The following is a 20,785-nucleotide window of genomic DNA, read 5'->3' as shown; positions in this document are numbered from 1 at the left end:
TACAAAATTCTGCAAGGCGTTCGAAATTGCATAATGGCCTCGATCTTGCCATACTGGCACTGAATTACCCTAGATTTTGTTTCTATATGTAGTAACATAGGTATTTACAGTCTGCACGAAAAACTTTTTATGGACAAAGACATTCGGGCTTGGTCCATTAAAATATCACATAGCCCGAACAAATTTTAGGTAGCCCGACAATTCATACAAAATTTTTCATAATTTGGCCAGGTTTTCAAATTTATATATATTGTGAAGAAATTGATAAAAAGCTTTGTCAGTTGAATAACATTTATTTCTAATATTCTACACTGAAAGATAATAGATTTCTTTCAACTTCTTGTTGACTCATTTCCATAGGCTCATCTTCATCTATACCAGAATCATAATCCGAGTCGCTGTCTCTGTCAGAACATTCCCCGTGGTTATGATGCTGAAAATATTACGGAAAATAAAGTGAAATTCATTGTTATTAAATAAGAATAAAATTTTTCAAAACAACACAAATGTTTTACTTTTTAATATTATAAGTATATTAAAATTCAAACCTAAGCTAACATGGCAAACTTGTGAAATGGATAGCTTTTCTTTGAAATCGGAACAGTCAATTTATAATTATTATTTAAAGTTTTAAGTGATTTCATTATCAAAATACAAAATATGGTTAGTCTAGACAGTAAGACTGCAGTATAAAATTGAACATGGGTTGTAAAGGTAAAGAGCTGAATTCTGGTTGCTTGTTTTTTTTTAAAAGTATTAGTAAACAATTAACAACTTCATGAAAAATGTTTCAAAAAGTAGCAATATACCTCTTCAGCAAATACTTGTTCTGGAGCAAAACTTTCTAAAGGTTTGTCTGTGTTGATATCAGAATCTTGCTCTTGCTCTATAATACATGCATCTAGATCTGACAAGGTGGGAGGAGTCTCCTCTGATAGGTTTGGAGGCTCCTGCTCTACAAGAACAGACTCCTCTGTTGGATTATCAGAGAGTAATTCAGACTCTTGCTCCTTTGGGATGGCTGGCTGTTGCTTAAAAGAAATAACAGTTTTATTACTTTTTTATATGTAAATTTAGAATGTAAATCTAATCATGGATATACTTCTATGTAATTTTATATACTTAATTAAATTGGTCCTCTTATTACATTATCAAATTTAGCCCTGGCTCAATTGCACATGGCCAGTGTAAATAAGTTCGGGCCAGTGTAAATTTTACGTAAATTAAGTTAAATATATAGTAGAATTAAAACTGGAATTTGGCCAGTAAATTCAAAATCTTAAAATCATTGACAGTTATTATCAATCAATATTATTTTTTGAAAAAGGAGGTTACCATTTTGGTTGCAATCAAAAATTCCCCCTGTGTCAATTGTTCTTTGGGAGCTGCCGATTGTGATGTCCCAGTTTCAGTAGCAACACGTCTTTTATAGCATAATTTCCTTCGGCGTCCAGATGGGGTTATCTGAAAATAAAATCATAGGAATTTACTTGATCTTTTATAAGTATTGATCAATTTTTTAAAGGACATTACAAAATGAGAGGGATAATAATTGTTAAATTCCAAAACCTACCATCCAATGGTCAATGGCATCACTTGGGTCGAACAAACCAATCTTTGGGCTGCTTAATTCAAGTGTTAGCAGGTCACTTAGACTACCAGTTTTCATGTGTCCCCTTCGTTTCGTTTTTGTCAGTTTACTCAAGGAAAAGCATGTTTCATTGCTTACACTTGTTGCCGGAAGACATAGGAGCAAATCTATTATAAGCCTGATGTTCTTATATTCATTGGGAAAACTACTTAGAACTTCCTCCCACAAAATCTTGCCAGGGTGAGACATTTGATCACCATACCTGTAAAAAGATGAAGCTGTATTACAATGCAGAAATGTTGCTGTTAAAATAATGTAACTTTTTTTCTGATCAATCTTCATTCCAAAGTCTTGTTGTGTTATGTTTTTGCAATAGTATTATTTATTGGTTTTAAATTGTTTAAATGGTATCTACTTCTTTATCACACTTTGAAGGCAATGGGAATGTATATATCCTTTGAAATAACTAGAATTACCTGTTGTACACAAGTGACTTCAAGAAGACCCACTCTTGTAAGATACTGTCTTCAGTGCAATCTTCACTAAGACCACCATTGCGAAGAGTCATTGAAAAGCTTCTGAAAAAGCAGCTATTACTTCTTCCTCACCATACCCTGTAATAAAAGTTATATCACATTTTGAAATAACATTTTCTCAAATCTGGAAGGAAACCTTAAAAATGTAGTTGTTATATGACGATGACCTATCAATTGCCTAAAATATTCTGATTTCTACATTTAAAAAATAGAATTTAATCCTTGTTCTTGTTTACAACATGTACAGACTCAATCAAACAAGGTTTGCAATTTTCATGTAATTTTGTTGTTGTTAATACATCTGTGATCTGCATACTTGAATTACCTCCTCATCTAAACTGTTAAATGATAATATGTACTTTAATGAAAGTAAAGATGGGCATATAAAAAATACTTGAATGTGTTCTTGTAGAATAATGCATAGTTCAAGTTCAAATGTGCAGGAATATAATCAAGAAAGCCATAAGCCAAAAGCATTTGGAAAATAATCAACACTGAATTATTGTATTGCTATGCAACAAAAGTTGAGTGCTATAAAATAATTTCAAATACACTTACTTGCTTTTCATATGCATAAGAGCATCTGTGGTTGCTTGTAATATGTAGAAGTTGTCCGCAAGAGTCGATGATCTTTCTTGTAACATCAATGATAGTTTTATCAAGGGCTGAAGAATGACCTGAAGTTAAACATAAAAATGGTAATATACAGACTTGGTAAGACTAAGCATGTCCATAGACTGCATTGCTCTATGCAAGCTATTTTCTGGAGTATAAGCTGAATGAGAAATTAGCATGAAAAATACTGCACACATAGTGACATAGTAAACTGAAATGATTTTCAGAAGTCAAGACTGAAGAGGTAACAAGTTTATTTCAAAATTGATGAAATACAGTTTATTTTGTTATATCTAAAAATTAACTTTTAATTTTATGTTTGGGTACTTAAAATAAAAAACATCACTTTCAAAATATACCTTAAGATCCAGAATGAAAACAAACACAGAAGCATCAAGGAGGATTCTTGCAAGTCCATCAGCTTTCGGATTTTTATGCGACGAGGTTTCCAAATGAAGCTTGAAAGCTTGATAACCTTTCAAAAAAACAGAAATAGCCCGATAGATATGTGGCAACCATCTGGTTCCTCCTATCCTTGTTGGCAGTACCACCCTTTTATCTAAGATACTGAATGACCGCTTGAGCTCCTGCTTCATCTTTGGACTTTTCCTGTACAAGTAATACAGTCCTGAAATATAAAAACTTCATAGAAAACTTTCATAGGCATTATTATGACTTGATAAATATAATTGTCAAAGATAACAGTTAATTATGTTGGGAGCAAATAAATGTCACCATTCAATTTAAAAGTATTGATAAGTTTAAATTACCTAATAGCAATGTTACTGCTTTGTCGTATAGCTTCAACTTTTTTACTGCATCTTTGTAAGCAAGCTCAACACGATGAGCCATACAGTGCATCACCAATGTCTCCCTATTTTGTTGCCTCACAAATGCTGCAACACCCATGTTTTTACCTGAAATAAATAAAGATTTTATTAACTTCAAAATTTCCATTTTGGGTAAAGAAATCACATCATTAAGCAGTCACTGACAAATAAGCATAGACAGTTCTGTACAAGTTGCGTTACCTTTTATTTGGAATTTATTCTAGCCTTTGAGCAAACACAAGTTTATAATACTTTATTACTACATGTCTGTTTCATGTGATTTTTGACTGCTTGTACCTTGATATTTACTGTATTAAATCATCATGGTTACCTTGCATGTTTGACGCACCATCAGAGCAGAAGCCAGCAATTTTATTCCAGTAAGTCTCACTGCCATCATCTAGGTTTTTTAAGCTTGAATCAATGTAGTCGAAGATGTCTTTTCCAGTAGATGATGTGGGTGTTCCTGTAAACATGTATAAATTACATCATTTGAGCACATGTCATGCATTAACAAAATCTAGATTTATTTCCAAGAACTGTTCATTTTAGTTAGGATAATATTCTTTAAAATTACATTACCATTAGTCTGCATTTATATTTTAGTTCCTGTAGTTTATTCATTCACTGAAAATATTTAAATAATTTTTATTATAACATGTATTATTTCTTTGCAATTGTACTAACCTACGCTTACAAATCTTTCTGTTATTTTCCCAATGTTTGATGTTTTTAAGAATAAACTTTCGTACTCGTCACCTGTAAAATCGGAGGTACCATCACAAGAGAAGCTAACAAAAGGTGAATTCTGAAACAACTGTTTTGTATTTGAATATTCTGTTGAAGCAATGTGTTAAATAAAATCTGCACAAGATTTGTCATTCAAATATGTATTGCCTATATCAATTCCTTTGCTTTTGTCAAGGGCACAAAGTACATTGTAAGTCTTGAAAGACAAATTGTGTTTAGCTACAGCATGTGCATTCTTAAACAACACAGTTAGCTTAGATCTTTCTGCCTGTTTTAACTGGAGAAGAGCCTTCCACTCTTGGTTTTCAAAGTGTCACTCTCTGAAATCGGTTTCTGAATTTTAAGAACTGACTGTGTGTGGCACTTTGACTTGTTATGCGAGACAACCGCTTCAAGCTTGAAATTAGTACATCCGACCACAAAATTATTGTTGATGTCACCGTTCCCTTCACACACTTCACAATACATTCTTCCGTTTTCAAATTTCAACCATTCCCTCCCCACCCTCCAATGGCTTTGAAAACTTCGTATCCTTTTCTTTTCATATTCCTTTTTCGGTGTTGTTGTGCTTTCTTCAATCTTTAAACGTTTTCCTGGCTTAGAGCCCGGCGTCCACTTCAAAATGTGCGCCATTTTGACATTTTAATAACGCGGTATTTGATTGGCTTAAAATGTCTATGCATTATTTCAATAAGCTTACCCCTCTGGCGTTTTGGAAATACCAGTGTCAATACCCCGAAAAAAATCAATATGCTATACCCCTCTCGGCGGTTATAAATAGTATCGGACGTATATTGGAAAATCCCGTGTCAATACCTCGAAGAAAATCAATATGTTATATCCCTCCCAGTCATTGTGTTTAAAATGCTATTTATAATCATTTCGGTTTCCCAAACAATGCAAGACCGTCGGACTATGTGCCCTGCCTTTTTAGCTAGCCCGAATGATTTTTTACTAGACTCGGGCTCGGGCTTTGCGTATTTTTCGCAGACTGTATTTATACGATATTATATAATAACATAGGTATTAATACGACATTATAGTGTCCCTCTCATTTTATTTTTTTCAGATTCCCTTGGATGTAAGTATTATAGTGTCCCTCTCATTTTATTTTTTTCAGATTCCCTTGGATGTAAGATTTTTCAAACGAGGAGGGATGACAGTTTGAAAATGTGACACAGCCTAACTTCACAACCTGTTAACTTTTGAACTAAACAAACATTGAAGAGAACGATATACACTGCGGTATACCGTTCCCCGGATATTGCTCAATATTATGAGGACTTTCATCCCATTTCGCGACTTTGAACGGGGAACGAAGGTAAGTTCAGCAACGATTTTTTCCAAACTAATGGCTATTTCATTTATCTAAACGGGTTTTATATATCTAGAGGTATTTTTGTAGCTCTAAAAGACATAAAAGTATTACAGGTATTTGTGAAATTGATTAAACTACCCCTAAACGATCCGCTGCTCACTAGAAAAAACTGACCGCGATACTGTAGAATCGTTAGAAATTATTTTATAACCAATTTTAAAAAAAAAATTGAATCGAGCAATTTTTTTATTCACAATCCAAGTATGCTTTGTCCAAATTTCAGGCAAAAAGTGTGGAAGTACAAAAAGATACAGGCCAAAAAAGATACAAGAAAGTGTACCGAGTATTGATTTTAAGTGTACAGAGTATTGCAAAATAGCCCAATTTAAGTGTATAGTGTATTGCAAAACAGAATGAGCACATTAGTATGGAAAATCGATATTTTTGTCTATTATTTTTGTCTATTTTTACGTCTGTTTATCGATTCCATCTTATTTCGCTGATAATGTACTGTTGATATGATATTTATTCAAATATTTCAGATTCAACAATGCATTTTCAGTGTTATTACTGTTCTTTTTCTACGGGCAAATACAGAGATTTAATTTCCAATTTGATTGAAAGTCACACTGTGGGTGAAATAAAATGTGTGCAGGGTCGCAAGCAGGGTCGGGAGCAGGTAGAACCATCAAAATATTTAAATACATGTCTCAAGAAAATGTGTTTCTGAAAAGAAGAAGAATACAAAACAAATTTTGATGACATTAATAATAGGTTTTTACAGGGCAAGTTTGCCTTAAGAAACATATCGACACACTTAGTAAAATATTGGCCCGCGGGCTTATGCCGTCCAAGTATGCCGGTATCGGAGGATATTGCGAAAAATGGCTGTTTTCATTGAATTAAGCCTCCTGTTACAAGTTCAAACTGCTATGAAACTGTAAAAAATGCTTCAATACTGATCAAGCTCGGCACAAATGTTGGCTGGACCATAGCCTGTGGAATAGCATGCTCAATTTCAAATTTCCAGTTACCATGGCAACGAGAGGACGTCTCAAAATTGCAAAAAAAAATCTCTATTTTGCGTTGTTTTCTTTTCCGTAATAACTGATTTCAAGTGCAGCAACTTCTCAATTGATTGAGATAAAGTTTAAGGCTTTTCGGCGTTGAATACACGGCATCTTTAAATCGATCTGAGGCCATTATACCCCCGCCCACACAAGTCCCAAATCTCGGCGATTAGAGGGGCTACTGTCCCACTTCAAACCCCTTAACAGAAGGGGCACATCCCCCCTGTGGTACCCCTTGATGTACCTCTTTATTGGGGTTTTACACTATTTGAGGCCTCAAAAGGGTGTGGTGTGAAGCCTTCAAAACACGCCTTTATGAAGTGAAAGGTTATAAGGAACATAACCTTTTTATTGCATCTGCTGTCCTTAATCATTGGCGTCCGCGCCGAAGCGCGGCGCCCTTTTATGTAATGAAATCAGATTTTGTGAAAGGGCGACAGCAACTTCTCGAGCCTTTATAGTTGTTCATAATAAAAGCCGATCATTCCGATCGGTATGAGGGTGCTTGATTATTACTTACAATGAATAGCGAACTGGAGAATTTTGCAATGCAAACATTTTCAAATTAATTAACCTTTTCCGTCAATAAATCGCGCTCTTCGGGGTATTTTTATTTATCATTTTGTAGTACACAGTGGGTAATTATGGTATGTTATTCCGAAAGCTGTAAATAGAATGTTGAGTTGATGACCTAAATATTCCGAAAATCTATTTATAGAGGGATGTACTCTTGTCGGTAATTCCCGGTCTCTCCTGGTCTATTTTGACGACCGGCGAATAGTACCACACGTTTATTGTCCGGTCTCTTCCGGTTTTGGAGTAGATGTTTGATATCGTTACAGAACAGAACAAATATTTTACAGATAAATAAGCTTTTTTTCAAAATGAATGTTTGTCACTTAGTTTGGTTACAATAATTAATAAAAATAGATCAACTCTCAAATTTATTGATTATTATTATACATAAACATACAATTCGAAAAAAAAAACCAACAACACAAATCGCATGTTTTATTTTATCTATATGAGATAAAAACAATAAATATGTACAATAATTGAGAAAAAATGTACATTTTTATGGCATTAATATGACACTATCAACTTTGAAACATTTTATTTAATTTGTTATTCGTGTTTAGTAAAGATGCTGAGGAATTATTCAAAGTTACAAATCAGATTTTATGAATTATTCAATTGATTGATAATTTAAAAAATGATAAAGAAAAATACAAATGTATATACATGTATATGGTTTAAGAATAAACAATATTATATATTGAAAGTTTAACCATAATTTACTGACTTTTTCCTGTTGAGTTTTGACTTATAATCATCGGTCATTATGACAATTGAATTCTTAAAATAGTAGTAAACGTAAAAACTCAGTATTAAAGTAGTGCATAAAACACAAAAAAGAAAAGAAAACAATATTCATAAAATCTGTATTTTTTATTAAAAAAGATATTACAATTAGTGTATAATAAACATTTATGCTCAACATGGTAATATAACAAGTGTCATATTGTTACTAAGTGTGAACAGATAGCTTAAGAGGGGGTCTTCGCTAATAGCGATAACATAATAAGGGACAATTACACAAGTGTGGTGTTGATCATGCGTTACTCATATGGATTATAAATGATTGTATACATGTATATCCGTTGCTATTAATAACCACGATCATAAAGAAATAGCAAGTAGTATTCTAATTTCTAGCATGCCAATCAAAGTTATAAATAATGAACAATGTCTTTCGTTCGTTCATTCATAAGTGATATACAATTCTGGTAAAAACCAATGAACCATTGAACAGTTTATAATAATATCTTGTCATTATATATCTACTAGTTCATCTGCACCTGCTGCATATCTTGCTTGGACGCCCTTTGATGCTTTGCATCAATGCTTTTCTTGTAATCTTATTAAAATCCATTATTCGGTTTTTGAGCTGTACATACGGTAACTCGTTGCTAATGACGTAACCATTTTCACGTGCAGACGGTCTGCCGTTGCTAGAGTGCAGGTGCAAAATGACCGAAATTTACCTTTATATGGATTTTTGGCATAGTAGGAAGTCGGTTTATATCAGATATTGGCACATGTCACGGTTCAGAATTGTTCATTATTTCGGGGTGATAATGTGTAAGAGGCGGGATAGCTCAGTCGGTAGATCTCGAGCCGCGGTACGGTATTCCGATGGTCCCGGGAATTAGTGAACAGTTTTGAACCGTGACACACTTCCTCAATACCGTCTACTATTGACAATCTTGAGGCAGCATACATGCACTTTGGATGCATTTTTTTACTATTTAAAGTAAGATATGCAATAATTATTAACAAAGTCTGGAAATGTTGTTCCTTCGATAGCAACGAGAACCTTTTAAACACAGAAAATTGCTGGGTACGTTTGACTGAGATTTTTCATCATCAGAAAATCTGGATTATTTGCAGATGTTTCCAGTAAAGTACCTCCGAACTCTGCCTATTCTGCACATATAGTGTAAATAAGTATACACAATAAGATATATTTAAGATTAAATGTTGTAAACACTCTGTGTTTACTACTTGTATTTACTCGATATTAATAACCAATACTCGTTACACTAAAGGCAATACTCGTGACACCGGCGGGCAACTCCAACGCAATACTCGGTACACTGACAGGTGTATTTATTCTAAAAATGCACTGTCATCTGAGGTTCTATTGTTGATTGAACATTTAAAAACATATACATTATCATCATTAACACATTTCACTCGATTCAAGCTTTTCTTTTGAGGAAGTATATGCAGAAAAACATCAAATTTAACTGATCCGAGCTCATTTATCACGTGAGCAAAGATCATTACATTTCAAAGCTATTTCTCAACATTTTTGGGGTCTCAGTAACTAGAGAAATTATCGAAGTATTTGTTTTGCTATAAAATTTATATCAAACCAATTCAAAATGACTTAATATCGTCAATGAACTTACCTTCTTTCCTCGTTCAAAGTCGCGAAATGGGATGAAAGTCCTCATTATATCGAGCAATATCCGGGGTACGGTATACCGCAGTGATATATACAGTACTTCACAGCCATCTTCAATCTATAAAAAATACCAACTTTTGTTCAGTTCCTCAAGTAAAATGGCGTGGTCAGCATTTACGAAAGAGAACATGTTACAAAAAGACAGTAATATGACCAGGTTTATGACATTTGACGCTCAAAGAAGAAAAAATATTGTGCTGCTGGAAAAAATAATGAACTTTCTTCTGTTGATTTGAAATTGAACTTCGCAAGAGACAACAACTAAAATAAAGTTCATTTCAGTGCCCGTAGAGTGCAGAAATGCTTTTATAATATAAAGAGAGTTTTCTTTTAGCATAAATGTTTGTCATATATTACATATATTACACTTTATTTAATGTAATGAATGACGCAATAATAATTTACTAAAACACAAAAAAAAGAAATCTTCGTCCGATAGATAAAATACTCAAGAAAATTTATATTGTAAATTTCACATACATATGTAAAAGAGTATTTTGAAGATCACATGTAGAAGATGGTGTAAAATAATATTTCAAAGAAATAGAAATAATGTAGTTTTGTGCTAGAAATGTACAATGTTAATGCTTTACTTATTATATTTTGCAAATACCCCATAGGTAGCCTCTTGAATGATCAGATGTTTGTAGCATTCAATTTTCATGTTTCCGAGTATGACCAAGTATATACATGAACACAGTCATATACACAAAATGATGGGCCAACATGCATGTAGTATACATCAATTATTTTCTAATTCGCCTATTCAAGCGAGTTGATGCACGAAAGTCTCGTGCAACACAATTTTTACACAGTTAATATATATTAAAGCAAGTTTAATAGCTCTACCAAGAATTAATACATTTTACATCTGAGATTTTACCAATTTGAGTGTGGTTAAGGTCGTTGACTTCAAACCACTTGCCCCTCACCGCTGTGGGTTCGAATCCCGACAGGGACTTTGGATTCTTTCATGTGAGGAAGCTATCTAGCTAGCTTACGGAACGTCGGTGGTTCTACTCAGGTGCCCGTTCGTGCCTGAAATAATGCACGGAAGGGCACCTGAGGTCTTCCTCCACCAGTAAAGCTGGAACGTCGCGATATGACCTATACTGTGTCGATGTGACGTAAAACCCAAAACAAACAAACAAAAAACCAATTTGAGTAAAACAAAAGCATGAGATTTTATTTTATGTAAAATGTCGTGTTTAAATATTCATTAGTGTGAATTTTAGATGATATGGAATAAAATTGTATTTTCTTATTTTTTATTTGATTTTTATTATACCACAGGGGTCTGAAATGTTTCTATAAGTGAAAAATATATAGACAAATATAGCCGCTTTTGTATTAAATAGATTAACGAATTTTCTCTATAACATGATTTTGAAAAGTTAAACTTACTGAAAAGCTACGAACATACAATGAAGATGTCAGCTAAATGTATGTACATGTTTTTCTGTATTGCGTAGACTCACTTGTTTTTAACCAATTATTGTTCTATTCATAAAATTCTGTAAAATGCGTCAAAGGCGGCGGAAATGCGTTGCATTCCTTTCATTTATTTCAGTTATAAGAGGTTACATTTTACTTAATTCTTTAGTTGGATAGAAGTTCTGTGGTGATACAAGCTACTTACACTACACGGTTCATCGTCCAATATTAATGTGTAACACGAAAAGTTTTGGACGCCTACCTGTACTGGACAAAGCACGAAGGAATAAGATCATAATTTAGTAAGTTTAGTAAGTTAAAACATGCAAAAAGATGGTAAAGCATTGACTTTGTAAAGAAAAATGTATAAAAGACACGAATAAAGATGTATAAACATTAATTAATGACATAGTTGTGAAGTTATTTTTTTAGACTGCAAAAAATTGTCTATTCGATACTACCATGGGGCATTAAATCTACAGGAAATGAGGTGTGTATTTCAGAGCAATGCACTTACTGCGATAGACACATTTCAGTAACTATACATGTATACATTATTAAACAATATAAATCTTAAGAAAAAAAATTTAAGTAATTTATGAAACTTTCAAATTTTGTTAAGCCAAATAGTTCCACACAAGTGGAGCTCCATACAAGTGAAAATTCGGCGTGAATTTGTATGTGTGACATAATTCTTTTTCATATAGCCTTTTATAATTATTTCTTCAAGTCATAAGCATTAGTATTTTTTTAGTATTTAGTATTTTTTAATTATCCTCTGAACAATCTGAATACAATTATTTCTGTAACTTTCATCATAATGCTATATATATAGCTAGGTCAAATACTATTAACCCAATATTGGGCTTCATACAAGAGGAAATGCGGTGTGTATTTGACAATAATTCATATATTGTTTTATTTCTCTTTTGTTTTGTTTGCGCTGACATAGCTTGCATCCCATCTTAGGGGCTATGACTACACCAGTCTGTCCGTCGAGGTAACCATTTTTGTATGTTCCGAATGATAATTTCTGACCCTTCAAAGTAATTTTGTTTTTGTCAATTGGTCCCCCCCCGACAGTCGAAGTGGTTGTAAACTAAAGTCACCAACATGGCAAATTGCGTTTCTAATACGGTTATACTACAGCTTTAACTAAATCCTGACATGTCAACTGCTCTAACTCTTTCAAAAGCTGTTTAAAGCAGGTAACAGTGACACGCATTTTACATAACGTAAATATTTTATCTACACTTAGACTGTTTTTCCAGAGCGACACATTTCCAAAGTCTTTTTGTCGGTAAACAATGTCAGTCGTCTACTAGTCCTAATGACCGATCTTGGTCTTTTTCCGTCACTTTGTTTCTTAAGGACCGTATTTGGTCCACAAATTTGTTTTTATGTCTGTCTATTGTCTTCTTTATGTCGTGCCGTGTACTGCTTTATGTGTCGTAATTCCGTCGGGCCAGTCAGAACTTCCTATGATCTGGTGAGGTTTAATTTTTCACGTCAAGTCTTTAATTTCGGTAATTACTTGTGGTATTCTATTCAGCTTCACTGTCCGTTGAGTTTTAAGGGCACAGTCCGGGAAAATGGCCTACATTTTCGACAATAGCACAATCGCTTCGGATACCATTGTCACCAAGCCATGTCAATTTCTTTTTATATGTCTGGTCCTTTTTGAAAACTGTATAGTTCCTGTGGGTGTTCATGGCTTTTTCGGGCTTGGGCTCCAACGGACAATATTTGACTCTCCCCTTAGATTATTTCTTAAAACATTATAAATCATTTCTGGTGTATGTTTATTTCAGGCCATTATTCCCTAATTAAATGTAATGGGACGTAGGGGGTGGCCCTTAGCTGGCATGCCAGGCACCAAAGTCATCGGGGAAGTTTCTTCTTTTTCCAGTGTTACGTGATTCTGCATTGAATGAATTTTCAATGATATAATATATACATTATCTTTAGACCAGACGTGATTGAATCACGGTCGTGCCAGCTTTTTTACTTCCCAAACTAGAAATTGTATGATCAATGTTCCCGAAAATTAAGAGGGTAATGCCCCTTTCTCAATTAAGTAAGAAAACTGTTTTTACAATAGTAAACAGCAAGCATGTCTCTTCTGTCAACATTTTTATATTGATCAACATGATTGTTCAACACCAAAACCTCTTCATTCAGCATTTACAGAATGATATGAAATCATTCACATTCTCCATTACGAACTATAATTTGAACACTGTGTGCTGTAAAGTATGTTATTTAATTTTCTTACTTTTAATAGTTTTTTTTTTATTTATATCTTCTGCAGCTTGAACAAAGTTAAGTACCCTATGGCTCTATTTTAAACTTCATACATTTTAGGTGAAACTACTGAACAGTGCACTTAGGGTTGTCACATCCTATATATTTACAATAATTTTCAGCATATTGAATGTTACAGTCTGGCTTTGACAGAAATGTTTCAACACCATTTCCTTTTCGGGGAAGGGGCGTTTTATTTTAACTAGTTTTCAACCATGACAGTTACAAGAAACAAGGCTGTAAACACTGGCTCCTGGCTTTTTCCTTTTAAGCCTGTAGTCTTTCTTTCGTAAGCTGCATTATTTTTATTGGGTAGATTTGTCTTGCCATAATATGTTAAGTAAACGCCTTTCGTTTTAGTTTTAGTTTCGTTTTAGCTTTATGCTTATTTAACCCTTTATAGCTTCTGTTTGAGGTGGAGTTTTTCTTCAAGTTTGCAAGTGATCGCCATAATGAGACGATGTGCAGAGCGCAATAATCACGGGGGAGGAAGTGTTACACGAAGGATGGAGTTCTTATGATAACTTGTTTGGAGTTCTTATGATAACTGTCACGGAGTTCCTGGAAAATGTTACGGATTTCTGTGGAAAACTTTTGTATATATTTAGAGAACTCGCCTAAAAAATGGTTATTTTTAACTTGAAATGGGGAGTTTGAGGTGCTAAATTAAACTTTGATAATTAAGCTTGCCCTACATATTGTATTTTGTTTCAGAAAAAATCTTTTAGTCCATATTTTGTCGCCTTTTTTAAAAAAATCTGCAAGTTTTGAGAAAAATTACCAAATTACTTGCTAATTCGTACATATTTACCTTTTCATTTAGGATCTTCTTCGTTGCTATACTTAATTACCTAATTATTATGGAGAGTTACAAACATAAAGCCCGGGCTAATAAATTTATACCCGATTTTTCAAATGTTACGGAGTTCTTGCGATAACTCAAAATATGTCCTGGAGTTCTTATGATAACTTTTGTTACTGCCAGTGTGTTTCTGTGCTTAATCACGGCGCGTTTAAGCGTATTTTATTAGACAATAAGTGTGTAAATCATTATGAAGCATAGTACGCTTATCATTTGCACAAAAAATTGGTTATATAACGTTGGTTTTGATCGTGTTTTTCAGTTCAAGAGATATTTTTCTTACCTCCGTTTCTTGTGTTTTTTGTGTTTTGTTTGGTCTTTTTGTGTGTGTGTTTTTATATTTTATTGGAATGACTGTAAACATACTTGATGTAGAGCATTTACTTACAGGATAAAAATACGCTTTGAATCATGATTTCGTCATATATACATTATTCCTGGAAGTTTTAGAGAACATTAAGTAACTATGCTATCGGTATGCATGTAAATGGTTATCAGCAAAATAGGAGGTAGTATGCACTACCTTTATCTAAATTTAATGAGGTGGGTGTCGTCTTTATGTTTCAACGGGTATTTCAATTTCTAAAAGGTATCAGTTTTTGTCATAGAAACGTATAAAGTTCTATGACAATGATCACGATGCATATCCATAACGGTACCCTCTTTGCGAAATCTGCTCAAACGGTACCCTCTTCGAACATGCACAGGTCATTCTCTGCTAAAAACAAACCAGCGGTGGATAACAATCCAGTAAAATTTCATTGTAATAAGGAAAGGAGGTATGACACGTAGAAAAGATGTATACCACGGAACACTAGAATGTTTTATTTATGTGCTGATTTGTCATGGGTACGTTTTTCATGTACTGAAAATTCACAATAAGCTACAAAAAATCGACATGTCTTGCCTCGCCCATCACATCGACATATTTTTTCGGGCTGAAATGAACCTATGGCTTGATTATATATGCATCACACATATTTTATATGTTCATATACATATCATCTTCGGACAAATGGCAGTATATATTGTCAAAAATAAATGAAAAATTCATAAAAACACCCTACTTTCGGTTTTGCAGCGGCACGGGCTACCTCTCTTCATTTGAATTTTCATATCACAGGTACCCTCTCATTTTTAAACACATAGGTACCCTCAAAGCACGACATATACTTTTATGTGTTAATCGCTAAGTATGTTATATTTACATAAAAGTAAGAAATATTACATACATACTTAACGATTAACGCAAATAAAAGCATATAAAGTTAAAAATAACCATTTTTAGGCGAGTTCTCCAAGTATATAGAAAAGTTTTCCACAGAAATCCGTAACATTTTCCAGGAACTCCGTGACAGTTATCACAAGAACTCCAAACAAGTTATCATAAGAACTCCATCCTTCGTGTAACACTTCCTCCCCCGTGATAATTGGGTTGCTACCCCCAAGGTCAATGTCGCACTTAAAGGTCAAATGTTAAAAAGTCTTCATTTCATAATAAAAAGTCTACATTTCGTGTCCGCTACATTACCTTTATAACCGCTGAATTGTTTTTAAAAAAACTTGTCACAACTGATCACCATTATAAGACGACGTGCAGAGCGCAATGATTGGCTTGCTACCTAAAAGGTCAATGTCACACTTTAAGGAATAATGTTAAAAGGTCAACATTTCGTGACCGCTCCATAAACCGCTGAAGTTTTTAAAAAGTAACTTGGCACAATTGATCACCATTATAAGAATATGTGCAGAGCCCAGTAATTAAATTGCTACACTCAAGGTCAAGGTCACACTTACAGGTCAAATGTTAGAAAGTCAACATTTCGTGTTCGTCCAGAACATGTAAACTGCTGCAATGTTTTAAAGATAACTTGGCAGAAATGATCACCATTATGACACCATTGGCAGTGCACAATAATCAAGTCACAACCCTGAAGGTCAGGGTCACACTCAAAGGTCCAATGTAAAAAAAACGTCTTTTTTCATGTCCGCTCTATAACTTTTAAAATTACTTGGCACAAATGATCACTACCATGACACAATCTGCAGAGTTCAACATCTAGGTTGCTATCCCCAAGGTTAAGGTTATATGTTCTCCATAACTTTTCTTACTTTATAGAGGATTTTAAATAACATAGCACAAATAATCACCATCATGAGACTATGCGCTTGTCATAACATCAAGGTCGTGGCTGGTAAAAGGTCAAGCAGTACACATGTTCATTGCAGAAGGGGATTTAGCTTTCCTGCAGACTGCCTTGTAATATTTTTTAAATATATGTTTGTCTACCCCAAGCTAGAACCAGGTTTTTGTCATAGCGGTTGCTTAAGATCCAAATTATAAACATATGACTGCGTTTAGTGAATGTCGAAATCTATTGGGGATCTTTCCTTTTCATTCATACATTGGTTTGTGGAGTGTCCAGATGAAGGTTTCGAAATACATCCAATATAAAACAAATACTCGGTTGAGGTTACATGTAATTTTGTTGAAGTTTTGATGAATATGTTCTTCATTTTCTATTTATTATAATGAATCCTTGTAAATGAGACAACATACGGATTAGCTGTTTAATTAGCGCAGCTGTTCTGAACTTGGAGATTGGTCAGGTTATGCTTAGTGGTGGTAACAGCATACTGCATGTTATTTTGATATGAAGGAAATATCTTTTTACAATGTTTCATTACAATTATTTCAAAGACAAAACAAGTTTATTAGGTTTACCAAATTTATTTACAGGCTGCCACATAATCCCCCCCCCCTTCAAAGAAGTTGGGGTATATTGCTTTGCATTTGTCTGTTCGTTGGTCAGTAGACCAAATGGTTTCCTATCGATAACTAAAGACCGCGTAGGCCTAGGACTTTCAAACTTAATATGATGATTGCTCATGACGAGTAAATGACCCCTTTGGATTTATGGGTCAATGGGTCAAAGGTCACAAAGATCACATTGATCTTATATGTAAAAACGATTTCTGATCAGTATCAGCTAATGGGTCATTTACCTTCAAACGTCACAAGTGCATTGTCTTAGCCAGTAGATAACCCCTATTGATTTAAGTGTCAAAGGTCAAAGTCACATTGACATTGTACGTAAAGACGGTTTCCGACCAATATTCAACAACTCGCCATGGTTGATTGTATTTTATTAAACTAAAAATGCTTTTGGTATATACATTTCAAGGTCTTATGTAATATAACAAATTGGCTGTCATTAAGGAGGCCTACATGATTCATAAAATTTATGCATATATTATTTGGTAGCATTTGTGATAACTTTGTCATTAAATTGCTGCACATAACCTTTACGGTCACAATTACCTAGTGACTAGTTATGACCAGTGAATACCCCTGTTGATTAATTGGTCACTAGGTAAAAAGTCAGTCATAATAACCCGAACACATGACTAAATGGCTGCCAAAAGGGAGCATATATGTTTTACAAACATATCTTGTTAAACGAGGTTTCACATTATTCGTTCATTCAATTTCCACATGCTTGACAATATAAACAAAGATTTAAATTATCAATACCAAAATTCACTAATTTTAAATTTAGAATAAGTCAACTGCATGCAGTTACCTACATGATAAATGGCAGATAGATAAATACAATAGATAGATAGATAGACAAAATTGTGTTGCAAATGTTTTGCTTCACGTAAACCTAAATATGTGTACGATATCAAGTTAATATGTTTAGCTTTTCATGTAGACAGATATAAAGGAGCATGAAATTACTCAAATCTTACCCACAAATCTATATCTGTAGAACGAAACGAGATTCATCTCGTTTTAAAAGAAGCATCGCGTCATGTAAAGATGTAAAGAGTTTCTCAAACCAGCTTAGTTGATAACATTAACTACATATTACTACTATAATATCTTTTGATAAATTTTCAACATCGGAAATGTTCCCCTAATTATGTTATCAAGCATTTGATTTCACTCTAGAATAATTAATTAAAAGATAAAATGCTTTCTTCGTCCAGTTCATTTCTCTTTTTTTCTACTACGGCATTAACAAGACAGTTACATTAACGCGCCAGCTCATAATGTGCCATCGTTTCGTGATAAAAATCGGTTAATTAATGACAGTAGAATGTGTATGTTCAGTGTGAGACGTGTAAAATATGTCAACATTATTCAGGCAGAGTTATGTTGTTGTGAATTCCTCTTAACTAAACAAAAGACGCATATAAAAGAAGACGATGCTTTTCATTATTTTAAATGATCAGTTGTAATTATGTATTTAAATTTAGATTTAATAAACCTAAACAGTATATGAAATAGTACACCTCTATTTATATGCACTCTTTAGATAGTCTCTAAAATATAAGAACAGTGATAAGAGCTAGTTAATGGCACCTACTTTTTCAAACAATAAGAAATACTTTGTTTCAAGATTTTGAAATAGCACTTAATCCGTTACTAGCAGAACATAATTATCTTGCAATAGTTAATCCAATTATATAAAAAAGAAAATATGTGAATCGTCACACTTGATTGTAATCATTAAACATTTCCAAGAAGAAAGAACAATAAAAGAAGCTTTTATTTGCTTTTATAAGTTCAAAGTGTTTTACTCAGTTCGTTACTAATGTGCGACCTCCGTTTGTCTAGTGATTTTGTAGCTAGGAGAAGAAAGTGACATCATTTGTGTTCTATAATGATTGTTAGGCACAAAGTCATAAAGGATTAAGAGTGCTCCAAAATAATCGACAAATCTTGCGTTCTTAGCTCCTTGTAGTGAAGATTGTGTGCATATCATTTTCAACTCTTCTATAAGATAACAAAAATAAAGATCAGCTTTATAAAAAGGTTTACTGACGTAATAGCCTAGAGCTATAGTAAAATGCTTATTATTAGGATTAAATGTAACTTGCCTTAGGGTTATTGTCCTTTATCATGATTTCCTTCCATATTGCAAAAGCTTTCTACGTGATCTAAAACCGTTAATAGCAGACATCTAAAAAATGTTTACAAAATATTATTCGAAAAAAAAAAACAGTACATTTTTTTAAATAATAATACACCTTAATTATACTGTTTTCTATGGAACGCCATGACTGCCTCATGTTGTTACATTTCATTTTATTTTTCCCTAAAAGCGTCTTATTATGTATAATAGAAGTGTTGGCTTGCCAACGTTTTATGAGAACATGTCTTAACGAAGTCTTATTGGGTCAAATATTCATTTTATCTTGTCCAAACGTAGTGCTGACTTGTCTAAACACTGTCTTATTAATTCAAAACGTCATGTTATCATATGCAAATCCGGTGTTAACATGCTGAATGGAAGCTTAATATGTCTAACATGCACGCCATCTTTTCGAATTAAGATTTCAATATGTCTGAACACAGACTTGTTTAAATGTGGTGTTGAATTGTCTTGAAATTGTCTTATCATGTGAAACAGTCGTTTTATCTTGTCGGAAGTTGGTGTAATCTTATCCAAATGTGACCCTGGTATGTTATGACACTGTTGTATTATGTTATACTGTCGTTTGTTCTTGTCCAAATGTGGCATTGACATGTCTAAACACCGTCACATTTTGTCAGACTGCCATGTCATTGTGTTCAAATTCGGTGTTATCTTGCTTAAAGAATGTCTTTTATGTCAAAATAGCATGCAGTCTTGTCCAACTGTGGTGGTAATTTGTCTAGAAATTGTCTTATCATATGAAACAGTAGTGTTATCTTGTCGGAATTTGGTGTCAACTTGTCAAACTCATGTCTTATTTTGTCGGCTAGTAGTGATATCTTGTTCAACCGTTATATTGACCTGGCTGAGTGCTGCCCTGTTTTGTCAAACTGTTATTTTGCATTGAATGAGGTGGTTTAATTCTGTCTTATTGTGCCAAAACATCATGCTTTCTTGACTAAAACTGTTGTTATCCTGTCTAAAAATATACTTATTATGTGAAATACTAATGTTGACTTGCCATAAATTTTGTTTGTTTGTGTAAACGTTATTTTATTATGTCAAACAGTATTGTTGACTTGTCGAATAATGGTATTGACTTGTCTAAACACTGCCTTATTTTCTCATATCGCCATGCTATTTTATCCAAACTTTATTTTAACCGGCCTAAACACCGTCTTATTATGTGAAATAATGGTGGTATCTTTACAAATTATGGATATGAATTGTTAAAATGCTATTTTATTTTGTCAAACTTTCATGCTATTATGTCCTTATGCAGATTCAACTTGTCTATATTCGTCTTATTATGTCAAATAGTCATATCATCTTGTCGAAACGTGATGATGGCTGGTCTAAAATTACTATCTTTTTGTCAAAGTGTCATTTTATTTTGTCAAGGTTAGGTGTTAATTTTACTAAACATCGTCCTTTTATGGCGAAGTATAATTTTTCCTTTTCAAATGTGGTGTTTACTTGTTAAAACACAGTATCATTATGTAATACAGTGGTGTTGACT

General features: G+C 33.5%; 1 protein-coding gene across 3 annotated transcripts; it reads right to left on the bottom strand.

The window, feature by feature from the left end:
- Positions 1-206: 206 nt before the first annotated feature.
- LOC132740456 (E3 SUMO-protein ligase KIAA1586-like) lies at positions 207-5,310 on the bottom strand. 3 transcript variants are annotated; one of them, XM_060728356.1, is made up of 6 exons: positions 2,686-2,793; positions 2,068-2,205; positions 1,574-1,853; positions 1,336-1,464; positions 810-1,031; positions 207-433 (listed from the first exon to the last, which is right to left on the bottom strand). In XM_060728356.1, the coding sequence occupies exons 2-6, from the start codon at positions 2,157-2,159 to the stop codon at positions 299-301; spliced, it is 858 nt and encodes a 285-aa protein (XP_060584339.1). In that variant the 5' UTR covers positions 2,160-2,205; positions 2,686-2,793; the 3' UTR covers positions 207-298. The 3 variants fall into 3 exon arrangements, with proteins under 3 accessions (XP_060584339.1, XP_060584338.1, XP_060584340.1); XM_060728355.1 differs by lacking the exon at positions 2,686-2,793 and having other exon boundaries at positions 2,068-2,423; XM_060728357.1 differs by lacking the exons at positions 207-433; positions 810-1,031; positions 1,336-1,464; positions 1,574-1,853 and adding exons at positions 3,102-3,370; positions 3,513-3,659; positions 3,904-5,310 and having other exon boundaries at positions 1,864-2,205; positions 2,686-2,804.
- Between the last annotated feature and the right edge of the window lie 15,475 nt (positions 5,311-20,785).

The sequence above is a fragment of the Ruditapes philippinarum genome, unplaced genomic scaffold (assembly GCF_026571515.1).
Source record: "Ruditapes philippinarum isolate M1 unplaced genomic scaffold, ASM2657151v2 ctg1461_1_1_1_1, whole genome shotgun sequence".
Lineage (NCBI taxonomy): Eukaryota > Metazoa > Mollusca > Bivalvia > Venerida > Veneridae > Ruditapes > Ruditapes philippinarum.
The sequence above is the reverse complement of the archived record's forward strand: the minus strand, read 5'-3'. Positions and strand labels throughout refer to the sequence as shown.

Excerpts from the sequence above, each read along its gene's own strand:
- LOC132740456 (XM_060728356.1), bottom strand. The coding sequence starts at position 2,159 with ATGACTCTTCGCAATGGTGGTCTTAGTGAAGATTGCACTGAAGACAGT. Across the intron at positions 1,854-2,067 it reads AAGTCACTTGTGTACAACAG|GTATGGTGATCAAATGTCTC; the intron begins GTAATTCTAGTT and ends ATCTTTTTACAG. Across the intron at positions 1,465-1,573 it reads ATGCCATTGACCATTGGATG|ATAACCCCATCTGGACGCCG; the intron begins GTAGGTTTTGGA and ends TTTTATTTTCAG.